Source organism: Choloepus didactylus, chromosome 2 (genome assembly GCF_015220235.1).
Source record: "Choloepus didactylus isolate mChoDid1 chromosome 2, mChoDid1.pri, whole genome shotgun sequence".
NCBI classification, from domain to species: Eukaryota; Metazoa; Chordata; class Mammalia; order Pilosa; family Megalonychidae; genus Choloepus; species Choloepus didactylus.
Window position 1 is genome coordinate 154190998 of NC_051308.1, and position 20048 is coordinate 154211045.

General features: G+C 34.2%; 1 protein-coding gene across 9 annotated transcripts in view; it reads right to left on the bottom strand.

Moving 5' to 3' along the window:
- Positions 1–20048, bottom strand: part of PKN2 (protein kinase N2) — a 194599-nt gene that overhangs the window by 19086 nt on the left and 155465 nt on the right. For all 9 annotated transcript variants that reach the window (XR_005215312.1, XM_037826711.1, XM_037826714.1 and 6 more), the window contains 8 exons: positions 12670–12813; positions 12292–12367; positions 11496–11670; positions 11145–11271; positions 9599–9729; positions 9442–9517; positions 9273–9364; positions 3783–3959 (listed from right to left, as the gene is read on the bottom strand). Coding sequence is in view for 8 of the 9 variants with exons in the window: in XM_037826711.1 (XP_037682639.1) it covers positions 3783–3959; positions 9273–9364; positions 9442–9517; positions 9599–9729; positions 11145–11271; positions 11496–11670; positions 12292–12367; positions 12670–12813 (998 nt within the window). In the remaining variant the exon portion in view is untranslated. The remainder of the gene's footprint in view (positions 1–3782; positions 3960–9272; positions 9365–9441; positions 9518–9598; positions 9730–11144; positions 11272–11495; positions 11671–12291; positions 12368–12669; positions 12814–20048) is intronic.

A 20048-nucleotide genomic window follows, 5' to 3' on the forward strand; every position in this document is an offset into this window, starting at 1 on the left:
ACGCATTCAAGAGATACTTAAAACCTAGCATGACAAGATTTGGCTCATTAGCTAGAGAGGATGAGGGAGAGGGAACAGCTGAGGATGACTCTTAAGGTCTAAGAAGTGGAACGAATAAGTAAAGAAATATAGAAGTTGCAAAAGTTTTTTGGGGAAGATGAGTTTGGCTTTAGACATGTTGATTTTGAATTGCCTATGAGGCAGGCAGAGAGATCTAGTAGTTGGATATTGTGTTTGTATCTCAGGAAAACTTGGGTCCAGCTAGAATATTAGAATGAGGACCACGTTTTTCTTTTTCACTGTTGTATCCTAAATGCCTACCATAATGCCTGATACATTGTAGGCTTACTGAATAAGGAGGAAGGGAATAAATAAATGAATGAATTTAAAAATACAGATCTGCTTTCAGTACATATAGCATGTAAGAAGTTAGGAGAATTAGTTCTTAATCATACAAGTAATGCATGAATATTCTCTCTACAAAATACAGAAACCCGCACCCCAAAGTGCAATATTTCCTTCATTCATCTATTCATCTTAACCTAAACCTGTTACTCTCCATAGAGATAACTTTTTTACCTCTTTTATGAATGTTCTTCCAAATTTTTGGAATGGATTTATATGCACAAGTTGATTATATAGCTGTACTTTGGATTTACCTATTTTTTTAAAAATGGGACAATTTGGGAGAATTTTAAAATCATCTATTTATAAATATTTATTTAATTTTCATTACAGCTTACATAATTACTTAACGGAAGTTTAAAGGATTTAGCTGAAGTCCATTAAAACAAATGTGATTCTAAAACTGCTTAGGGCAGTCATTTGTATATACAATTTCTTAGCAAATTTATTTCAATGGCAAGGCAATATTCCAGATATTATAAAAATACCTTGATTTCCCATTTATTTCTTTCTTTGTAAACAGACTACCGTGATTTTACTCAACAAATAACTGGATATATTATTAGAAATATATGTTTTACTAAGTACTTAATACATGTCAGATACTTTGTTAAGACAGTTTCATTTATCAGCTTATTTCATTTTTAAATCAAGCTTTTAAGGTAAATATTTCACAGAAGCAGAAAATGAAACTCAAAGAATAACTAAACTGCCTGAAGTCACATAACGAGAAAATAGCAAATTTAGGAATCAAACTAATTTTGACTGCATACTCTCAGGCAATAAAAATTCACTAATTGCCTGTTATGTGCTAAAGCACTCTTCTGTGTGCTCCACTGGTAAACAAAATAGGCGTGGTCCTTGTCCCTTGTAGTGGGGGAAGACAGACAATGAAAATGTAAAAAATAAATAAGATGATATAAGGTTGAAAAAAAGTGTTATGAAGAAAATAAAATGGGAAATAGAACAGAATGACCTGATTTGGAGGCCAGTAGTGTGATGGCATTTTAGATAGGGTGCTCAGGAAAAGACCTTCTAAAGTGACATTTGAGTCAAAAGAACCTGAATGGTAACAGGGAAGCACCTCAGCTTTGGAGTACTGCAATGTAGCATTTTATTCTTTCACTGGGCTTAACTGCTTCATTTGCATATGATTTGTATTCTCAACAAAAATAAAACTTCCTTAAGGTAGAACTACACTGCATAGTCCACTACAATTCAAAAACAAAACATAACAAAACAAAAGCAAATGAATTCCCACAGCAGTTTGCACAGGCTAGGCATAGTCTAGATGCCCGGTTTTTAATTTGTTAAATATTCAGGGAATGAATTATCAGTAGCCTTTTACCACATTCGGCTTTTGCCTCATTTCCTAACCAGAAACTTGAAGGTTTTATCTGTATTACTACTGTCTGTTCTACCTCTAAGAGTTATGGTTAGAATCATATAAAGGAGTGAAAGTAAAAGGACTAAACAAACGTCAGCTGCTACTTTCAGCAGAATATAGACAAGGAATGAAAATTCAAGAGTAAATCCAATGCAGGCTTACTACTGGGTTTATAGTTTGGGATACATTTTGGAGGTACAGTTGACTGGACTTGCTAATGGCTTGGATATTGTAGGTAAGGGAAAAGAGACTCAAGAATGACTCTTTGTGTTCTGTCTTGAACAACTGGAAAATGATACTGCCACCTCATAAGGCAGGGAAGACTAGAAGAGTTGAGGGCCTGAGGAGTGATAGCTAAGATCAGAGAGTGTGCCAGTTTGGATATATTATATCTCCCAAAAGCCATATTCTTCAACACAATCTTGTGAGGGCAGAGAGTAATTTTCTGACTGAGCGTTTCCAGGGAGATGTGAGTCAATCAACTGTGGGCTAGACCTTTGATCTAATCATCTCCATGGAGATATGGACCCCACCCAATTTAGGGTGGGTCTTAATTAAATCACTAGACTCCTGTAAGAGAGAGACTTTTGGACAGATGCTTGCTGATGCTTTGAGATGTCAGCCCAGAGTTTGCTCTGGAGAAGCTAAGAGAGGACGAAGTGCCCCCAAAGCAGCTGAGTGAGACTTTCGGAGAGACTATTGGGAGCTGACAATTGGAGATGCTTGGAGATGTCTGGAGATGCTAGTTCAGAGTTTGCTCTGGAGAAGCTAAAAGAGGACCCCAATGCTTAGATGCACAAGAGCTGAGGAGGCTAAGAGAGACAAGCCCAAAGACATTCTGGAGAATGCCATTTCGAAATGCAACCCAGGAGCAAAGGAACAGCAGATGCCAGCCAAGTGCCTTCCCAGCTGACAGAGGTGTTCTGGATGCCATAGGCCATTCTTCAGTGAAGGCATCAACTTAGTTTGGACACTTTTATGGCCCTAGAACTGTAAATTTGCAACTTAATAAATCCTCTTTATAAAAGCCAATCTACTTCTGGTATTTTGCATAATGGCAGCATTAGCAAACCCAGAACAGAAGGTTAATGGGAAAAATCAGGAGTTCACTTTGAGATGTTAAATGAGAGACTTATTAGCTATACAAATGGAAACATGAAGTTGGCTGCTGAAAACTGTTAGAGTTGTTTGGACGTTTAGGGAAGAGGTCAGAGCTGAAGAAATAAATTTGGTAAACATCTACATATAAGGTGTAGTTATTAAGAGCATTGTCTTGGGTTCAAATCCTAGCCACAACAATTGAAGAGCTGTAAAATTGGGATAATAATAGGGAAAATAATATATATATATCAAATGTTTGCTATTATATTTTTACTTAATTTGAATAAGTAAAACCTTCTTGTGATACTGATTTCAAAAACTACAAAAAGGGTTTCTAGTGAAAATTTTGCCTTGTACCCCCTTTCCTTCAAAGCAATAAATGTTTCAGGTTTTTTTGTATTCTCTCAAGAGATACTAGAATTGCATACAAGCAATTACTTAATATGTATTCTTTTAAATTTCCTTTTAAAAATGCAAATACAAAAATGTACACAAATATATAATACGGACTCTACTGTACTTTCTTTTTTCACTTAATGATGTATCATAGAATATAGCGTGTATTTAAAGCCAGTGGGCTTGGATGGCATTCCCTAGGGAAAAAAAAGAAAATCTAATAAGAAAAAAAAGAATTACCAAAATGGACCCAGATTGCATAAATTATCAAGTGTGGTTTAGGGTAATCCATGACACTTCAACATGAACAACAGAGTAAATACATTTATATATGGCAAAAAGGTAATAAGTAAGGAGTTCCAACCCTCCTTACAAAAATCTATTTTCCATTAAGAAAAAAAAAAAAATAACTACAATTCACAGAGAACTCTTTTCCTTCCCAGAAAGAAATCAGTCACAGAAAAATTCAGAGAAATATCTAAAGCATACTCACACAGCTCTCGGTTCAGAAAAGACATCAGTATGAATGTGCATCATTAGGTCCCCACCGGCAGCATATTCCATTACAAAGCAAACATGCTCTTTTGTTTGGAAGCATGCAAAAAGGTTCACCAAAAAGGGATGCCTTACACTATTCACAGTTTCAAAAATTCTTTTTTCACACATTAGGCTGTAAAAGAAAATATTTAAAAATCAACATCAAAAAAAAAAATTCTAGTTGGAAATAATACATTCTTTAAAAATTAATCCTAAAATAAGCAAATTCCTCAGCTAGTATAACTTTAAACCTATAAAATACATGTTAGTTTTGCTATATATGCCATGAAAACTTTGGTCTACTTGATATAAATAATTTTAAGTGAAATGTTTTTATGAAAACTAAAATATGATTAGCACAACATAAAGATTATAGAGTTCACATTGATAGTATCAGAGTAGCATGCATATGGCCAGTAGTTATAATTAATAAAAAGGGCTTAATTAGAGGTGAATTATAGAAAGTTATCAGGAATTGGTCAGAGAACATAGCAACCTGAAGCATAATTTAAAAATTTAAGGTTTGTGACCAAGGTAATTTCAAGGACAGTATTTATAATACATAAGCTACAATATTCAAAATTTTTAATCATAAAATACGCAGCTGATAGGTATAGATATAACTGATTTCATGCTGCATAAAATTTTAATTAAAAATCTGACTAAACAGAGGATACATAGCAAATTCTATAGCATTCTTCAAGGAAGCTCCTTGAGAATGACATAATTTTCCCATATTAGTTTAGGACTATCTATAGCAATGACAGATTTTCCCTCTAAGAACTGCAACTGGCTACTACAAAGAACAGCAGTCTAACTTACTGACTCTGGAACATTAATTTTGCTCAAATAGCAAAACAAACCACTCTTCCTTCCTCTGAAAATACACAGTAAATCACCCTGACTTAGGACTCAATGATATTCAGATAACTTTTATTATCTTTTTTTTAGTACATGATTAAAATAAAGATACTAAAAGACATACTTTTGACATTATTAATGTTTCTTTAAAAAGAAATGTTTGTCTAGAGTTTTGTTTTGGCTTTTTGTTTTTTCCAAAATGCAAACTAAAATCTTGATGTTAGAAGGAAACAGTCATTCTCCTTCCTTTTAGGTCATTTAAAAAACTTAATTTAAAAAACATTAATTTTTAAGATAACATATTTGTTTATGACTCTGAGAAATTAAATAATTTTGAAAACATTTAAAAAGTTTACCTGTTGTGTAGAAGCAGCATAGATGTTTAACAATGTATTAACACAGTTGTGTTCTAGATTATGTAAGGAAACACCTGTTCAGTTTTAAATACTGACAGTAAATGCAGCTATTATGATATCCTGGAGTGTTTAAACTCCCCTTAATATTGTCACATTCTAGATGAACTCTTAGCCCCAAACTTCACACCATCTGTTTTTAATTTTATAAAAACTCAGAAACAGAAAGCTGTGGTTGATTTTAAAGTTTCAGGATTATGTCTACTTCTATTTTTAAAATGCAGTTTCTAAATATTATTACAAATTCAAAAATTATTAGAAATAATCTCATAGAAGATTAAAAGGTAATAGTTTTGATTTTTATCACTATTTAAATTTTATAGGGATATAATGTTCTAAAAATTGCTCTGGGCATGATCTATAGAGTGGATACCAAGTATCTGGCTAAATTTTGGGTAATATAGATAAAATATTCAGACAAAATTAGACAAAACTGATAAGCTGTTTTGGGCTCAAGTAGATGACAAACAATCTCTTCTTTGTCTAGTTTATATTGATGGGTTAATCACTAATTCTCAACTAGATAGAGTGGTCGTTGAGAATCACTGTGTTTAATGAGAGACGTTAGGTTACATCTGTGTTGAAAATGTAAATGGTATAAAAGATCAAGAATAATTGATTAGAATTCATTGTTTTAATGCCATTCACAGAATTCATTTATAAGGACAGGCAATACTGGATAATGTCTTTGGACAAAGATAAAAGAAGAAAAGATTTCTTATAGATTTCATCGGTCACAACAATTTTAAGCATTTTACAGCATGTAACAAAAAGCTATTTTGAGTTTTAAACTTTCCCAACCTTATCTAATTGTATACTGTCCTTACATAACTAGTCTTTGGAGCCCATGGAACAATCCAACCTTGTTTAAAACTTTATTCATTCTGTCCAGAACCTTTCTCTCTTCTCTTCTTTCTTTATACTCAAATACCTACCACCTGCCAAAAAATAGCACAAATCCAGTCTTATTAACAAGATCTTACCTAAATTCATCAGTTCACCATGATTTCCTTTTCCATGAACTGTTATTGTCTATATGCTTATTTCCACTCATTTAGCCTCCTCCCTGATTTAAATATTTAATGCATTTATGTCCCATCTCCCTGACTAAATGGCCAATCCATCCTAATATTTTTGTATGCTTTCTTCAGCATTCAGTAAATTATTAGACATGCTAGAAATTTAAAGACTTATATGATAGTTATTTTAGCCAGTAGGAAACCACATTATTCATATGGCTAAGGTCTCAGGAGTAAATCTTATATAAGCTCGTTAGCTGTGCTTTGTTCTACGACTGCAAAAATGTATTCCCAACACTTTCTGCTGTCTTGAAATATGAATGGGTAAGAAAAGGAGGTTGAATGAGGAGGCATTATAATAACATAAATTTGATAATGTTACTTGGGGTCTGGGGCAGATGGGATTCAGAAAAAATATTCTATTAAATGGTAGGTGGGAGCGTGATCTATATAATGAATTACTTGACTTTGGAGTTAATAATTTGTGTTCATTTAAAAAGAGGTTGATTTGAAATTTTCTATGATTTATAAAAAAGGCAATTTTCTACGTAAAATAATATAATCTAGACTATAGAAAGAAAATAGACTATATAAAAGCACTGTCACTAAGAATCATCCAAGTATTTTAGAAACATCCTTTAAAAAATAAATCTTTAATATGCATTGACATAAAATTCTAATGATCTATTAAAAAGATGAGACAGGCAGTGAATATAAAGGATTCTGCTTATAGTTAGCTTAGTTTGAGTTATTTACTATTCAGACTTGCAAGTAATAAATATATATTATTTTTAAAATATGCTGGTGTATTTTTGTTTTTAAATTTATTTATTTTTTCCTGCCTCCCTGAAATTTCTCTAAAGAGTGAGTTTCATTTTTCGATCTGAATTTTCCATTTTTCTATTTTTTTACCAGTTCTACTAGAGAGTACTTAACTTCTCTATCAGTTTTAAAAGTATTCGAATTTGAAGAGTATAGGGATTTAAAACTGAAGTTAGACAAGTATCACTCAACATTCCTCCAAGGCTGGAATCATTTATGGTAGTATGGGTAATGGCCTAGGTTTTGGCTAAAACTCCATCCTCTCATCTGAACATTCTTCTTTAATAGTGATATTAAATACTAATATTCCACCCAGAGTGTTTTCCTAGAAAGATTTGGTTTGAAGTAGTAACAATGTAGCATATGAAGCAGCAGGACTAACATAGGTAGTAACCAGTTTCCCATCATTAAAAAACAAATGAATTTACTACTTAAGGATTTGGGATGAAACAAACACATTTTATCCTACTACTGCTATTATAAATAGCCTGAAGGTGGGATTAAAGATTTGCTTTAACTATCTGCTTATGTAACATAAAAACATAACTCCAAACATGTAATATGGTGTTCACAATTTTATAAATATCCAGCAAATTTCTGAGCAGTTTTATATATCAAGAATGGGTTTACTTTGAGGAGCTCAATAGTAAAAAAAGAAAAAGAGATAAAGAATAGATAGACAAATCCAAAAGAAAATATTTTGTGCATACAGCAAAAATCTTAATCTTTTAAGATTCCAAACATTTCCCATTAATATTGACGGGAAACACATTAACAGCAGCAATTTAGTGTGTGTGTGTGTGTGTGTGTGTGTGTGTGTACACAACACATACATATACAGAACTTAATAATACAACCCACAAAGGCAAATATTACTAAAAAAAGATTTAAAAAAAAATAAGTGGGTTAACTGAAGTTCAAAAAAGGTTTAGTGAAATACTCTGGGGTCTGAAAATCAGTAACTAATAGTCAGGACTAGAAGTCAGTCTTCTTATTCATAGTTTAGGGCTCTTTTCTTTATACAGAACCGTCTTCCATTAATATCAATAGATGCTTCCTAGTGGTTTGTGATGGTTTGGAACTGTATATATCACAGAAAATCATATTCTTAAAGTTAATCCATTCTTGTGGGTGTGAATGCATTGTAAGTGTGTTTTTAATGAGGCTACTTCAGTTACAGTGTGACCTATACCTCAATCAGGATGGGTCTTAATCCAATTACTGGAGTCTTTTACAAGAGAATGAAATTCGGACAAAGAGAGAAAGCCATAGAAGCAAGAAGTTGAACACAGTGAAACTTGGAAGAGAAGGGAGAGACCAGCAGACACTGACATGTGCCTTGCCAAGTGACAGAGGAGCCAAGGATCATGGGCAGCCAGTCTTCAGGAAGAAAACATTGCCTGGATGATGCCTTGATCTGAACATCTTCCTGGCTTCAAAACCAGGAGTGAATAAATCCCCTTAGTTTAACCTGACCCATTTCATGGTATTTGCTTTGAGCAGCCAAGGAAACTAAAACATGGTGTAAGAAAAATACTTCTGCAAAATATCAAATGAAAGTCTTTTTCTGCTATAAATATATCATGTCATATAGTAATTTTCAAATTTAATAACCCTATTAATTTTTTAAAGATAGTCTTTCAAAACACATACATTTTCTAACCTAATTACTATCTTTATCCCCAAAGTCTTTGTGTTTTAGGAATTATATATAAAGATGTATCCAATCAATTTGCATTTATTAAACCCAGAAGAGTTAAGATGCTATGGCAAAAAAAAATACCATTTGAAGAAAAAGAAAGGGAAAAAACAGATATGGGTGCACTTAAAAAAGCAGAAAAAAATATACACATACATACGTGTGTGTGTACACACACACCCAGACACACACATTTTTTTCTTTTGTCTCATCATGGATTCAAGAGTTACTTTAAGTTCACCATTTGGTTAATTGCAGATTATTTGTAAATGATGTTTTATTATTTCCTTAAGATAAAATAGGATATAGCCTTGCTATGATCACAGATGAGTAATGTTTACTGTTCCATATGAATACTTTAGCATCTCAAAGTATACAAAACTTAATAAAACAAGACTACACATTTCACTATGCTTTCCTGATATTTATAAACCAGTGAATTGTCAAAAGAAATGGGTGGGGTTGGAAGTTAGAAAGAAAACCAGTATTTACACTTAATTCCTACTTACTTATGTCAAGTACAGACACATTGTTAGTAAGAAATAAGAAAGTTTGCTGCTGCAATATAGAAATCAATTCCATGACATTACCAATTTCAGAAAAATGAACAATTTCATTTTTAAAAAACTAACCTGTCTACCTCATCTCGAGCCACGATGTCTCCTTTCTTCAGGGCTTTTATAGCAAACATCTCATTTGTGTGTTTATATTCAGCCAAAAGTACCTGAAATGAAATTAAAAAGATTATTTCCAAGTTGAGTTATTAATTTTGTAGGTATTCTTAAAATTTCAAAAGATTACCTTTCCAAAATGTCCTCTGCCCAAGACAGCACAACACCTGAAGTCCTGTAGATTAAACTGAAACCTCTGCTGAGATCTGAAAATAGTAAATTCATTTAAAAATAAGGCAATGAAGTATGGGACCAAATATGTAGTAGCAAAACTATATATTCTTTACCTTCTATCCTCAAGTTCTTGAATACTACTATACTCTAGGCCTGATTGAGGAATCTCAGTCTCATATTCAGATTGGGATATTGGAAGTACACGATTTCTGTCATTCTCAATATCAAAAGCAGTTTCTGAATCCTACAAAATATTAAATACTCATTAAACCATTAGAAACATTCAGAAAACAACTTATTTGGTAAAGACGGAGAAAAATTTCAAAAGTCTTATAAATATTAATGAGAAAAGTAAAATGTGGAAAACACATCATCTTCAATGAATATTCAGAAATGTTAACCAAGTACAATCATTTTTTTCAGTAAAGAAATAGATTATCTGTAAAAAAGTATTTGCACAATCCCTGAGGGACCAGGGAAAATGCGGAACTACTAAACTTCCTCATCTGGGGAATTCCTGATATTCTTGCAAGCAATAGGGGCTCCCAATCTAATAAGCCAAGCCTTCAACCTAGAGGTTTGCCCTTATGAAACTTATCTCTCCAATGGCGAAGCTAAGCCTACTTATAACTATACCTAAGAATCCCCACAGAGAACCTCTTTTGTTGCTCAGATGTGGCCTGTATCTCCAAGAGAACTCTGCAAATTAACATACTATCCTCCCCGCTATGTGGGACATGATTCTCAGGGGTGTAAGTCTCCCTGGCAATGTGGGACATGACTCCCAGGAATGAGCCTGGCCATGACATCATGGGATTAAGAATACTTTCTTGACCAAAAGGGGAAAAACAAATGTAAAAAATAAAGTTTCAGTGGCTAAGATATTTCAAATAAGAGTCAAGAGGTCATTCTGTAGTTTGTTGTTATGCATTATATAGATACTCCTTTTTAGTTTCTACTGTATTAGAATAGCTAGAAGGAAATACCTAAAACTGCTGAATTGTAATGCAGTAGCCTTGATTCTCAGTGATGACTGTGCAAAAATACAGCTTTTATCGTGTGACCATGGGATTATGAAAACCTTGCGACTGACACTTCCTGAATCCAATGTGTGGGCAGATGAGTAATAAAATAAAGACAAACAAATATATAAATAATGGGGGGTGTATGTGTTTGTGGGGTGGGGTATGGGATGTTCTTTTTTATTTTTATTCTTATTATTTTTGGGGGGAGTAATGAAAATGTTCTACAATTGAATGTGGTGATGAATACACAACTGTATGATGACACTGTGTGCCAGTGATTGCATACTATGGATGGACTATATGGTGTGTGAATATATCTCAACAAAATTGTATTAAAAAAAAAAAGAAATGGATTATCTGGCTGCCCACTGATTACATTCTAGCTTAAGTGGCCTATTCCAGATCTACATGAGCATTGTGAGGCTAATGACAATGGTATATCAACATTAAGAAGTTGGCCATCTCCTGACAATCGGTCTAACTTAGTTGAGAAAAGTCCATTCATAAGAAACAAATAAATTGTTCACAGGGCAATCTTTACTTAATTGAAATGCACACTATTTTATGTACTATAATGCCTTTATTGCTGATTCATTTGGTGAAAAGGAATTATACAAAGTTTTAAATGTCTTGCCTGTCCTGGCGTATCCAAAACTCTTAATTCAGGAGGTTCATCTATTTCTCCAAGGGAAGAAGCACGTGGTGGGGCTGGAGGAGGCTCAGGTTCGAGATCAAAGTCCAATTTGGTTACTGTAGAATCACTTATAGAAGATAAAGTAATTCAGCAAAAACAGTAATCAAAAGTATATATTTTAAATAGCTTTAGAATGAAAGCAAACAAATTTTTTTTTAAGTAAGCAGAGCACTGATTTCAAAATACTATTGGGAAAAAATGAAAATTTAATACACCCACAGTAATCAAGATGCAAGAATGTTAAAATAATCATTTTCTATAAGTGTAGCTTAAAAATCTTAAGACACACACCTAGCTGGAGGTGCTAGTTCAGGGATGCGTACATCAGCCACTGGCACTGTAGCAGGTACAGGAGCTTGAGGGCTGAAGGTGCCAGAATGATTTACTGTAGGAATAGCTCTTCTCACAAGCCTTCCCCAAGTGGCAATATTAATATTCATTTGAGGAGCTCTGAGAAATGTTTTGCCTGTAGATATTACGAATAAAGAAAACAGAATAAGTAATCTCTTTATACGTTACCAAAAGCCATAATTTAAAAATTTGTATCAGTTTATAATTTATGAAAGGCAAACAAAATTTGTCACTTAAAAAAAAAGAGCTAATTATTAACTAGTTCTTAAAGGCTAGCACATAATAGCATAGTTTTAAAAACAAATTGGTAAGGATTATTAGTGTTTTTTCTTGTCTAGTAATAATATGTGATTAAGGTTTAAAGAAGAATCCTTATCTTTTAAAGATGCAAACTGTAACATTTATAGATGAATCAATATGATGCCTGCGTATGCTACAATTAATAGAAGGAAGTAGTGAGTGGATGGGGACACGGATGAAACAAAAGTGGCCATGAGCTGACTGCTGCTGAAGCTGGATGATGGTACACTATTCTATTCTCTCTACTTATGTACATGTGTGAAATACATACACGTATATTCGAAATATATTTTTCTTAATGAAAAGTTAGAAATAAATGAACAACTAAATAAGAAAATTAAAAAAAAATGGATAATTACCACTTTTTAAGTAGTACGTACATTTTCTGTATTTAAGGAAACACCAAAACATTTAGTATTTGATTCTTAATAATTACCTTGTTGTTTTGAAAAAATTTTCTTTTGCCTTTGGAGTTTTGGTCTTCTTTCAATAACAGGATTAAAAAAGGTAACCTGTGGTGAAGAAAATTCAGGTTGACATGAAAATAGCATTGGATTTACAGTTCATGAAATTCACTAAACTCAAAGGATTTCAAAGCTTAAAGGAATTTAGTCCAATCTCCTCATTTTCTAGAAGAGAAAACAGACCTAGAAAGGATAAATTGTTTGTCTCAAGGTCACATACCTATTCAATGGCAGAATTGAGCCAAGAATTCAATTCATTTGTCTCTTAGCCTAACACTCTTTCCACTTCTACACTATGCTAATACATAATCAATTGCTGTTATGCACATTTAATAAAATACATACATTACCTCTGCAAATAAAGTACCCTGTGGTTCCAAATAGAGACACATGCCATGGCGTTGGTTGTCTAAAAAATCTTCTAACCTCAGAAATTTTACAGCACACAGAGATCGCCAATCACGCCAATAAACTGAAATTTCCAATTCACGTGACTAGGATAATGAAACAGAAAAGACGTTATTGGACACACACTTGAATAGAACATCACAAAAAAAAACATAAAACACAGCAAACAAATATACAAACCTCACACTACTTTAAAAAGCATTTGTAATGTTTCTCAATTGTGTATTACTTTAATAAACAGACATTTTAACTCAAAGGAAGAAATTTATATTCAGATGGTCTCCAGCTAAGGTATTCCTTTTACATAAAAAAATACATAACTGAGAACAACAATCCAGATGAATGATCACAGAAGCTTTCCCTCTCAGATTCAATCATCTGGATTACCCTCCTGTTTGGTATTGCTTACTGTGTTATTGTTAAAAGACCCCTGGTACTTGCCTCAAAGTAAAGAGACAACCTACAGAATGGGAGAAAATATTTGGAAACCACATATCTGATAAGGGTTTAATATCCATAATACATAAAGAAATCCTATAATTCAACAACAGCAAAAGTGACAACACAATTAAAACATGGGCCTAGGATTTGAACAGATACTTCTCCAAAGATGATACACAGATAGGCAGTAAGTATATGAAAAGATGTTCAGCATGAGTAGCCATACGAATTAAAACTACAATGAGACACCCACTAGGGTGGGTATTGTTAAAAAAATGGAAAATAACAAGTGTTGGTGAGGATGTGGAGAAACAGGAATCCTTGTACATTGTTGGTGGGAATGTTAAATGGTGCAGCCTCTGTGGAAAAACAGTTTGGAGGTGCCTGAGAAAATTGAACATGGAATTACCATATGACCTGGCAATTCCACTCCTAGGTATATGCCCAAAAGCCCAAAAGAAATGCAAGCAGGAACTCAAGACAAACATTTGTATACAAATATTCAGTGCAGCAAAATTTACAATAGACAAAAGGCAGAAGCAACCCAAGTGTCCACCAACAGATGAATGAGTAAACAACATGTGGTATATCCGTACAATGGAATGTTATTCAACTGTAAAAAAAGTGAATTACTAGTACATGCTACAACATGGATGAACCTTGAAGACATGTTGAGTGAAATAAGCCAGACACAAAAGGACAAATATTATGTGACTTCTCTTTTATGAAATTCTTAGGATAAGAAAAATTCAGAGGTAGAAAGCAAAAAAGTGGTTACTAGGGGTGGTGGGAGGAGGGAATTGGAGTTTTGCTCAATGAGCATGTGTTTTGGTTTAGGATGATGGAAATAGTGTGGAAATACAGAGTGATGAAAATTACACAGTACTGTCAATGTACTTAATATCAAAGAACTGTCCACTTAAAATGGCTAAAATGATTTTTATTTTATATATATTTTATCACAATTAAAAATAAACGAATTAAAAAAAAACAACAACAACATCAATTTCAAACCTTCTTACTTCCTTTCCCAACTGTTGAGCCAGGGAAAGGTCTGTAACAGTAACATTTATTCGACACTTACTACATGCCACACATTGGGCTAATCATTTAAAAAATTATCAGGTCATTTAATCCTCAAAAGAAAACCACTGGATAGTAGGACCAGTGATGGCAGAGGTCTGTGTAGGTAGGGAGGAAAAGCAAAATTCAGACCAAGCTTTAAATAGAAAGATGTTTATTTGTTATAATGTAAAAAATTAGCAAATTAGCAAGAACTTGAAGAGTCAAAAACCAGGGATAAGTTAAGTATATTATACTCTATCCACACGAGAGTGTACCCTGTAGTCATTAAAAATGATGCTTATATGAGGAAACATATTTCGAGTTTCAACAATCAATTAATACATGCATTTGTAGAACACAGTCCATAAGTTTGGGTCAAGCAACAAACTGACTTCTACAACTTTGTTATATTTGATATACATTTCAATTAAAAAGTACCAGATTCTCTGTTCCTTTGTTTTTCAGGATTTTGCAAACCATCCACAAAAAGAGATATATGTTTTTTCTTTTAGGCTCAACAGAGCAATAAATTACTTCTTTTATGCAACTTTCAATATATGAATTTGTGCATCTCATTATGTAAGCTCCCAGCATATCTAATTTTAAAATCTTTTGATTTTAAATAAATAAACTGAATTGTCCTAGGATTGGCATTTTTGACTGCATTGTTTTAAAGTAGAGCAGGGGAGATCTACTTTCTCATATCTTCTACTGTCTTAGGGAGGAAGTCTTGTTATGGATCAAGCAGATGCAAGGAGCACAAGTTTTGGGGATAGAATTAGTACCTGCTAAAAATTTCTCATACTCTCACACTGCTAAAATGGTAAAATTATGGCTTACTCTGGATTAGAGAAGGTTCAACCACCTCATTTGCTATTTATTCTAGACACTTTGGCAAACTGATGTATTTAACTCAGTTCTCTCTCTCCTGTGCCTCTTTATTCCATGTTTCATACTGAAGTACATAAAGATTTGAGATGTGGGATGGAAGGTCACTTCACTGACCTCTAGTCTGGGCCACAAAGCCTAATCTAGCTTTCCTGGAATTCTACACTGAGGTTTTAGATATAAAGCCCTTCATACCTTCTGTTACTTTGCATCATTCCTTGACAGCATCACTTTCTACACAACTTAAGGGCAAGGCTGGCAGTGATCTAGAGAAGGACTAAGATATTTTATCTTAATATCTTAATTCCGCTGTAGTTTGGATAGACATCCAGTGTAGTTTGTATAGATAAAGCATATATGCAAAGGGATACAGCATTTGAAAAGCAAAGTGCCATATAGAAAGACTGAGGTTTCTATACTAAGGAGATGACACTAAATAGAATTTAAACTGCAAATGTGTCTGCTGGTTTGCTGACCTTTTTCCGGATGAAGCAGTCAGATTAAGGCAAAAGCATGCTTGTAGGTGATTTCAAACCCATCACCAAAAAGCTGAGGAGCATGATTTGAATTAGGCACTGATTGTCAGTACTGGCAGACTGGATCAAAGTGTGTTCCATTTGTCTTATTATGAATGTGAATCTAAGATCAAAGAAAAAAACTGGTGAACCTAAGCAATCTGTGTAGCTTGTCTGAAGTCTCTTTAAGATCTGAAAGCAAAGAGAAAAAGGTAAGAGACACTAGTTTAGGAAGGACAGTAGAAAATTCAAGGATGTGTTGTAATTTTAAAAGTCCAGTAAATCTAGCATAAAAGGAACTGAAGCACATGCAAGGTAGTGATTCCCCAACTGTTTGCTGAGGACCCCCAGAGTATTGCAGAATATTTTAAATTTTAAAACATAATATAGTGACATCTTTTGGATATCCTGAGAACTATTATCTTGAGGTAGTTCAGTTTCAACACTGTAACGTGTCACATTTCTTTTAATGACATCATATCTTTGCTAAACTGGGTCTCCAACAGTAATAAAAAAGCAAGTACCACATGAAAATCAATGCAGAACAGGAGATGAGGGTGCAGTGTCCATCCAATCTGATTTTAAAGTTTGAAAAGTTGTATAGCGCACAACAGGCAAACACAACCTATTAGTAAGTAACTGGTTATGTAAGACTGAAATACAAATATTCCTTTTATTCCAATGTTTGCATATTTTTTTAAGGCTACTGATTTGGTAGGACATAGGTAATAAATGTAACTACTTTGTAATAACAGAGCTGCTAGGTGATTTTTCTTTTGTTTTGTTTTTGGCCTAGGGACACACTGTGAAAAAATTACTGGGCACTGTGAACCAAGAAAGTTTGGAAACCTCTGATAGAAGAAGATGGGAGGTAGGCACCACTACTGAAAAGCAAAGATGGGGCAAACAACAAACTTTCTACCACTACTCAAAGACCGAACATTAACCAAAGCCTGGAAAAATTCAAAAGCTATGAATAGGTGAGATTATTGCAAAGGTGCACCTGGCAGATGCCATATTTATCAGTCTTTAATTGGGCTTCTGAGGACAACACAGACTTGGGAAACAAATCAGTTAGGGTCCCAGCAGCAAATAAGAGTTTAAAGAAAGTTTAAAAATCAGGCTACTTATGGAGATGTGAGCAAGGTTAAAGAATCAACAAGGGATGGTAACCAACTGAGGATTAGTAAAAGTAGAAACCTATTACCACACCCAGATATGAAGGGGCAACAGGCAGTGGTCACTATAATCTACTGAGGATTGGATTTTGAAAACAGGATTCTCCAACAGGAGCTGCAGCCATGCATGAATACCTCGGTTAAAACCAAGACAAGGCCCTCTGATCTGATAGTGCCTCCCACTGGAAGCCAGAGCATAATGATTCAAGTTCACAGTTACTGGCCTCCAGGGCAAAGAGGGAGACAGGGAAAGAAGGATTTTGGAATCACTGGGGGAAAAACAGGAAATAACTACCCAGAAACAGTAATATCTGTTTTCAGTTCAGCAGTCCATTGAAGGTGATTTTCTAGCAGGAACAAATGTGACAAAAAGAGGGGAATCTTGGGGTCTTTGGGGAGCTTGCGAAACACAGACAGAAGGGTAGGAGACTAAGACAATGGAGAATATAAAGCCATGATTTTTGCTTGGCAAGTCTGCATGCTATAAATGTGGGTGACTCTGCTCTCTTTATAGGGAAAGAGACAAGTAAACAATTATGACAGAAATTGTTAAGTGATATATTAGTTATGTTCTACTGCTGCCCACATCAATTCACATCCAGTAAACAATTTCCCATCTTCTTATTATTCCAAACCTATTATATGCTTTTCTGCCTGTGTCCTATTTCTTATTTTATATCTTATTCCCCAACCAAAATCTATATTGTTATCTAAGAATTCCTACTATTGTTTCCCTCACACCAGTCCAAATTCTCATTTTTCATCAAGGCCAAATTAAACATCCATCTCCACTACAAAGGCTTTCTTTAATAAATTCAGCACACAATTCTTTCCCTGAGTTTTACATGTGGATATCTTTCTTATTTGTCCTTCTAGGGATTTGTGTTTGTCATCAATTCCAGAAAATTCTCAGCTATATTATTGCTTTAGACACTGCCCCTGCCCCATTCCCTCTATTCCCCCCTGCTGGAACAATATTTATTATCATTCTATCCTTCATGTCTCTTAGCTTGTCTTTCATGTTTTTTGTCTCAAATTCTTTAGCTCCATCTTCCAGTCATGAACTCTCTCTTCTGCTCTTTAGCCCATTCATGTAGCTTTAAATTTCAGATGTTACATATCCTACTTTTATAAGTGCTATTTGGTTTTCCTTCCCACCCAACTTCAATAATTTATCAACTCATGGTCAATTTCTATCTGCTACCCCCAACCCCCAGCCCCAATATTTTGAAGCAAAGCCCTGATATCACACAATTTCAGTCTGTTCTTTTTTTTTAAACTCTGCCTAGTCTTTTTGGTTCAGCCTTCATTCTTTGCTCATGTTTTCAAATTCTTATTATTTCTTTAAATATTTTAAAAATTTATTTTAAACAAATATTTTAAACATTTATTTTACATTCTGTATCCAACAATTCTATTATCTATTATGCTTACTCATGGTGGTTATATCCTCACTTATTTTAAAATTTTGGATGCAAGCTCATGTTGGGCAGAAATATTCCCTAAACTTCTGAAAAACAATTTAACAGGTTTTGTTTTTTGTTTGTTTGTTTTAAATTTTGCCACAAATTGTTTGTTTGTTTTAACCCATCAGATCAGAATATCCTTTATGGAAGGAACAATTCTATCTTTTTCATGTTTCTCACAGTGCTAAATGCAGGCCTCGAATATTACTTTAATAATTAGAGAGGTAGAGAAAAGCTAAAATGACTATACTGTGGTTTAAAAAGAAGAGTAATTTTCTCATATGAGGTGAGGCATGGAAAATGAAGTCTGATTCAGCTGTGTGAGGGATGGGAAAGGGTAACAAAACAGGTTAAACTACGTATGCCTCTCTCCCCTAAGATTCTGATGTGTGTCTCATCACTATTTGGGAATCACTATATTGATCATAGTGTATCATATCCCTCAGGGTGTTAAGGTGATTTTTTAAAAAAAGAGGAAGAATGAGTTATGCACGTGCTTACAAGGATCAACCGGCAAGGGGGCACTCTGGGATGCCAAAGGCAGCAAGTGTGGGTATCCTGGCCACTGCTAGCTTCCACTTTCTGGATGTCTGGCACTGGCTGGCATGCATGTTCTAAGCACCTACTATATGCCCCTCACATTACGTTCATGAACCCAGGTCCCTTCAACCTGTGTTTGTAAAATGGCAGGCCTCAAGGCTCGCTTCCTGGGCTGCCAAGATGTGACCCTGACAGCTGCTGGAGGCCACAAGGAGACTTGGTCGGTATCCCTGCTTCCCCTCACCACCCCCCACACATGAGAGAGAGAGAGAGACAGAGAGAGAGAAGTTGAGAACCACTACATTTTAGTTTTAAAGTTGTTTCTGAATACTTTCTTTTCATTTTCATTTCTTCAACTTGTATGTCATGAATACTTTCTAAATATCTGCTGTGATGGAGATACAAAGATAAGCAACTTACAGGTCTGTTCATAAGTAGGTCATAGTTTTGTTGGGGGGACCAAATGTAAATAAATACTGTCAATAGAGTGGTATTAGTGTTATAATAAAGTAATTATTAATAATACAATATGCAGCAATGACACACAAGGGGGAGAAGACCAATTCTTTCTAAGGGAGAGATAATAGGATGATCAGAAGAGATCAGAATTGTTCAAATTGGGTTTAGAAAGATGAATCACAAGAATAAAGGAGAGGAAACTAATCAGAGAGAAAGAATGTTGGAAGGTGAGGACATGTACAAAATGGGGAATAGTTTAATATGGTTAAAGCTTAGATTATAAATAGGAAACTTTGGGAAATTAGGATGAAAAGAGGGGCAGAGACAGGTCATGAAGGCTTTGCAAAGGAATTTGATCTTTAACTTATAAATAATAGGCTACCACTCAATGGTTTAAAATAAGGAGGGAATAGGGGTTAGGTCACAGCAGATAGCATCTAGAATCATGCCTGGTGCCTGGACACTCAATAAATTTGTGTACAACAAATGAGTTCAAATCCTAGCTCCACCACTTACCAGTTTTGTGACCTGCAAGTTACTTAACCTTTCTATACTCACCTGTAAAATATGCATAATGGTATCTATCTCCTATGACTGTGAGAGAATTAAGTCAACACAAGCTAAACACATAGTCAATGCTCAATAAGTATTGGTTATTATTATTATTGTTGCTGTTGTGATAAGCAATTCAGAATATCCACACTGGCAGAAAGATGGACTGGAAACAAAGAGACAAGGTGGCCAACTATAATGAAGAACACAGGCTTTA